The sequence below is a fragment of the Papilio polytes genome, unplaced genomic scaffold (assembly GCF_000836215.1).
Source record: "Papilio polytes unplaced genomic scaffold, Ppol_1.0 DF824146.1, whole genome shotgun sequence".
NCBI classification, from domain to species: domain Eukaryota; kingdom Metazoa; phylum Arthropoda; class Insecta; order Lepidoptera; family Papilionidae; genus Papilio; species Papilio polytes.
The window spans coordinates 393,164-399,485 of record NW_013525058.1 but is presented as its reverse complement, the minus strand read 5'-3'; the positions used below and the strand labels follow the sequence as shown (position 1 = coordinate 399,485).

At 29.4% G+C, this 6,322-nt stretch overlaps 1 protein-coding gene across 1 annotated transcript; it reads left to right on the top strand.

Annotated features, from left to right (window-relative positions):
- The first annotated feature begins 1,262 nt into the window (after nt 1-1,262).
- LOC106111783 (longitudinals lacking protein-like) lies at nt 1,263-5,076 on the top strand. The gene is made up of 5 exons (XM_013293932.1): nt 1,263-1,481; nt 1,665-1,778; nt 2,088-2,174; nt 3,138-3,284; nt 4,560-5,076. The coding sequence occupies exons 2-5, from the start codon at nt 1,683-1,685 to the stop codon at nt 4,614-4,616; spliced, it is 387 nt and encodes a 128-aa protein (XP_013149386.1). The 5' UTR covers nt 1,263-1,481; nt 1,665-1,682; the 3' UTR covers nt 4,617-5,076.
- Nucleotides 5,077-6,322: the final 1,246 nt, after the last annotated feature.

Below are 6,322 nucleotides of genomic sequence, written 5' to 3'. Positions count from 1 at the left end.
AATTTTACTAAGGTCTAATTTTCTTATAGGGCCAGTAATACTTGGTACTTCGATGTTAGTTTAAAAAATCTTACGAATGTCTTGTATAAGAAATACATTTTAAAATTGTGTACTTAAAATAAATAAAGTACTTTATAATTAAGGGTAAAATTAAGTATATTCTGGCAACACCGCTTGGCCTTTCAAATGTAGTGTCGTGTGTTAAATGCTGTTATTTAATAAATATTATATTATCCTAAATATTGTTAAATATTACCAATGTAATTGTATGTGTGGTAATTAGTATATTTAATTATATTCACTTTTTGCCTCTCTTTCTTTTTGCAATAAGAGTGTCGTTTTAAAAACGTTTTTGTGAAATACATGATGTATTAAATAAAGAATTATTTGCTTTAATTTCGGAATTTCAATTTAAAACCTATTTACAAATACCTATTCCTTGCTTTTAAATTAAAAGCTGAGTATATAAGCTAAAGAAAATCTAAAGTAAGTAGACTATATGACTTTCAGACTCATTTCCATCCAAATTTCACCGAGACCAGTTCAGATGTTTAGACTAAAGTAAACTTTCGCATTTATATTCCAGTATTTTTTTCAGATTAGCTGATGTTTTTTAATTAGAAACATTCTGGGCAAATTAATTTTTTTTACATTTTGATGTTACTACTCAACGCTAGATGGCGACACAAATTATTAATAGCCTTTCAAAAATGTAATAGATGACGCTACTTACGATCATGTTTTATGTAAAATTGATTCGTACCATTCTTTATTAGTAATATCAAGAGGTATAAAAACGTTACAATAATACAATTTATTTTTGTACTAATGTTTTATTCAAACATAACATGAATTTAATAGTTGAAAAGTTATTATGAATTATATATGAATATTTACATTATTATTCTGAACGCACTTTAACTCAATTAACTTTTACCAATAGCTTGACAAACCAATAAGCAAACAGGGATACTAGGTTAAAAAAATTACCGCTTTTTGTGGAATAAGTGATAATAAAAGTTACTACATTAAAAGATTTTTGAACACCTTTGAGATGAAGTTCCTAAATTTTACATGATAATTATACCGAGTTACACCTGTAGAGTCATTTTACGAGTTTCCGTTTTAAATTACTCTTTGAAAATAAAAACAAAATGTTATTTTTACTAAATACATTTCAACTTGTTACAAATGATAATTTCAAAACATATCCTGTTCAGCATTTCACTTCCAGCGAATGAATATGTGTAATTCTGAATTTATAAAGTGGCAACCCAGACTAGGTGAATGAAGGAATTTGAAGAAATAGAAAGAAGTCACTAATTTATGCAAGACGGCGTCTTTATTTTCAAATTTAATTGGTTAAGTTTTGAAGTGAGAACTGTGCAATATAACTTGGGTGCCCTTGAACGACCGTTATTTTAGTGATAGTGAATTTCATTTGTAGATTACAAATACATATTTTGTAAGGAATTGTCTAGGTAAGCTTGTTTTCTATGCAGTGCATTCCACATAGTGACGTATGTACTTAACTATAATGCATTATTTTCATACATATATTATAAACGATTTTCATTATTCATTACTTCATCTGTCGTTATTTACACGTAGATATAAATTCTAACCATATTTTGTTTACAAACCCATGATTTGAAAAATTACAGGAGAAAAAAATATCCAATATGGGCGACCAACAGTTTTTCCTGAAATGGAATGACTTTCAGACTAATATGGTGACTTCGTTTAGACATTTAAGAGATGAAAAAAGCTTTACAGACGTAAGTTCTAGTATTCCTATTATTTTAGCTTTCTTATAACCTAGTCAAAAGTTTGCACTTGCTTAAATTGTCGATTTTTTTAGAGTAATAATGTGAAATACATTAAGTAAGTCTATACACACTTAAAGATTTTTCTATACTAGTATAATAACCTTAAATGCTTATTATTAAGTAAATAAATGTTGAAATGGCTAACTGACTGATCAAACAAAATTCTTGTGACATTAAAAATTCTTTTGAAAATTAAAAAGCTAATAAACATTTTATGCCTAATCTTTATTATACATAGTCAATTTTAATATATTCCAGGTAACTTTAGCCTGCGAAGGGCAGACATGTAAAGCTCACAAGATGGTACTATCCGCTTGCAGTCCATATTTCAAAAGCTTGCTAGAGGTGAGTATGTTTTCATACAAATTTGAGAGTTGAAACAGGAAAAATGTTTTGTATGTAACAAACTCAGAAACTATTTAATTTTACTAACATTTTACTCCTTAATTTCTCTACCACTGGAGCTACTCTCAAACTTCCTCTACTATTCTCATTTCGTATCTTATCCGTTCATGTTACCCCACACATCCATCTTAACATTCTGTCACATGTAATCTCCTTACATCCGTCCCTTTAATTGCCCAAATCTCTTCGTACGACACTTCAAAATTTATTGAATCAGTATACATAATTTTCTTTTTAATTCTAATGCATGAAGTCATGAGTAAACGCTAATTATCAATAGTTTTTATTAAATGTTTTGGTACTAGAAACATATGTTCATCAGAACCAATGAAATTTTAAAAGGGGTCTATGAGAAAAATAGTTTGAGAATGTGTCTAGAACTTCATTAACAATAAACATTGTTGTGTAAACAAGGCCAGGATGTTTTCACTACATTGTCTTGTAACAATATTGTGTTCATTTGTTGACTATTACATGCTTTAGTTCATCCTGTATTAATCCATTTTTTCTATACATATTTTTAAGTTTAAAACTAATCTTTAATTAAAAAGTTTATTTTTAATTGGTAGGATTGCTTGCTATAGTTGGTTTTGATTAGAGTTACCAATAAAGAAATAAAAAAGGGAATTTTGTGGTAGTGGGAAATAATTGCCCTATTGGTTATGGTTTATTAATGTTTTAGTAAGATACATTTTGCTTTGTAATCACCACTTACAATCTTGTAAACTCCTTTCTTCCTCTCTTTGTTATTGTAATTGTTAATCTCTTGTTTTTCAATAAAATTATTTCTATTTTCTATTTCCCATTTGATGTACTAATTTAATGGTAAAAGCCAGAGAGAATTGGAAGACATTATTATGTATTAACAATGTGAAATGTAACATTTTTGTGTATATTTTTCAGGAAAACCCATCGAAACATCCAATAATAATATTAAAGGATGTGTCATATCTGCATTTACAAGCGATACTGGAGTTTATGTATGCGGGAGAAGTGAATGTGTCGCAGGAACAGTTGCCGGCCTTCCTCAAGACTGCCGCAAGACTTAAGGTTATTATCAAACATTTTTTAAACCCTTACAGAACTATAAGGTGCGAATACAACAGCTATTACAGAATAGCTATTTCAGGTTTAAATTAAGAGAATATTAGAAAAATATAGCAGGGTATATAGATTTCCTATAATTTAATGTAATAAAAAAATATTGATTCAATAACAATTGAATATTTGATAACATATTTTTGTAAAAGGGAAAAATTTTTCCCTTCAGTGTGAAAGGGTTAAATCCTTATCTGACAGTGTCTAGTGTGATAAACAACTAATTTAAAGGAATCTTAACTAATTTAGAGAAAAATACATAAGATTTTAATTTTAGTGTGTTGGTAACATATCATATTTTTTTACTACGAAAATCTTGTTCAAATTCGGCAAAAGGCTTAACTAAATTTTAAACTAATTATTTTTTTACATCAGTAAAACATGGGACAAACCTCTTAAAGTGAGATTCATTGTCTGGTTTAAAGGAAGACCTTCATAAACGAGAAACTCAGATTATAGACAAAAAACTATAGCTTATACACTGCCAGCCAAAAGTTTAAGACCACCTTAAAAAATTACAATATTGAATAAAACTCCAAAAGTTAGTGCTTTACAAATTATTTATTCACCTTATTAAATAGGAACCTTTAGTAACATAAAATAATTTAATATAAAAAAAATATTAAGTAACTTACACAGGTGTTCGTATTGCTATGTTATCATACGCAGATTTTAAATATTTTGCAAATTATAACCTGTGTACAAAGTGGTCTCAAACTTTTGGCCGGCAGTGTACAGGTTCAACTTTATAGTGCTACCGATTCGTCTGGCTAGTTCAATTTTATATTAAAACTAGTGGAATAGCTTTGTATAAGCTCAATTTATGATACAGCTAAAATGAATTGTCAAATTAAAGTAAATGATTTCTCAATTGATTTGAACTAGTCAAGTGTGGCACTGAAGATTTTAGTTACAATTTATTGATTCTTATGGAAATTAACATGTTTGAAACTCACACTTTGTGCAGCACAAAGACTAACTATGCCACATAAAATATGGACATATTTATACAACCAAAATTTTCTATAATTTGTTTCTTTCTAATAACTTTAGAATTTGCCCAGAAATAAGTATTTATCAAGTTAATAAAAAAAAACATACGACGTCTTGAGTACCTCCTTTTGTGAAGTAGATCAAAACCTAGGTGTAAATCGCAGGTGTAGATTGTAATTCTACTGAAGCCTCCGTAAAAGCCATCTAATTTAGGGTTTTTTTTTTAATTTCCAGGTGAAAGGTCTCGCCGAGCCGCCGCCGCAGATGCCCACCATCAAGCGAGAAGGCTAACACAAGCTGAGTGCGCGAGTGCCCTAAAGACTTTAGTGATTGTAACAGAGAACACCAATTTAACAAACTAACCTCAAACCATTCTGTTGATTTCAAGCCTTAATTTTACCAGCTATCTACACATTGGACTTAGGTAAGTATAATTGCAGATTAAAAATTTCTAATATGACCCTTCCAGTAAGGTAAAAAAAATTTTTTGACATTTGGTATGCCCAAATTTTTTTTAACCGTTAAACCAATGTGTAGATACAAGTCCATTCCATTAAAAATGATTTCCTGACTTTATGGGTTTATGATTTGCACATAACTTTTGATATATAATTTTTTTCTATAGTTGTCATTAAAAATCCACTGTCCATAGAATCGATTGTCAAAATATAGTTGCTTCATGAGTATTCAATTTAAAAAAAAAGTACAATAAAGGATATATTACTATATATTTGATATAAAATTATAACGGAAATGTTTATGGTTATTTTGATAAATCATGCCATAATCTAATGAATTTTTTTTTAACTTTAAAAAACAATATTAAAAAAGATTTAAATAATTTTACGAATTTTTTTCTCAAACTTTAGATTTTGATCGGTACTTTTAAAAAGTCATGTAGTAACATTAGATGTTGGGAATGTATCAATTATGAAAATATGTACAGACACGGTAATTCGCAGTGTCCCATTTTCAGAAAAGTGCCTTGTTCTTAAGACAAACTACGCCTCTTAAAAATAACCAATAAGTAGCTGTAAATAGCGTTAATGAAGGAATAATTACCTGAGTACCATTGACCTATCTTTTTGTACATTTGACTGGCGTCCTATTGAACTGTACCTTAAAGTGCGACACTGCCAGTTTCGCTGATTGTACTTATAATGTTTTATACAGATTATAATTGTTTTCAATGTTACCAGTGTTAATTATGGTATGAGTTATCAAAATACCAAGCATTGTTAGGTTATAGTTGTTTTATTTATAAAGCAGTTTGCACGTTGTGTTAGCATGGACATGCCCTTAGCCTTACACTGTTATCCATAAGTTACCTGTCGACCAAAGTGTGTTTATTCTATTGTCTAGTTCACGTTTTTAACAGACGCAGTCGCATTTAGATATAAAATGGGCCTTAGGAAAAGAGCTAAAGAAATGTAATTTTTAAATCGATCTTTTAAATAATACTCTCTAGTAGTTTGATTCGAATAATTTACTTGATGCAATGAATTAAAAGGTTTGATGGGATATCATAGAAAGAGATAGATTTAAGGCCTGTCCCACCACTATCTGATAGAGGCTGAGATAGTTTGAAAATGACGTCACTGTCAGATAAGGGAACAAAATCCGTTATTTCTATCACACATATTCGATTATTATCAGACAATTTACAATTTGGTAGAACAGGCCCTTATTCTCCAGAGACTTGTTACATGAGTCCTGTAAGAATTAAATCCAGATTTTTTATTGCTTAAGTTTTTTTTTAAATCGAATGTCTAATAGTGTAAAGTACTGTTGTAAATGGTAATAAGCATGTATTTACTTGTTTTGGCTATATGCGACTGCGGCCAAGGGCCGGGCTGTGCTAGCGTCTCGTCGCTCTTTCATAGATCTATCCACCAATGGTTGCCTTATAATTTACAAAGCCCGCAGAACAATAAAATATTTATCCATTCCCATTGTAAAATCGATACAATTTTAATTGTAAATACATTTGTTTTAAT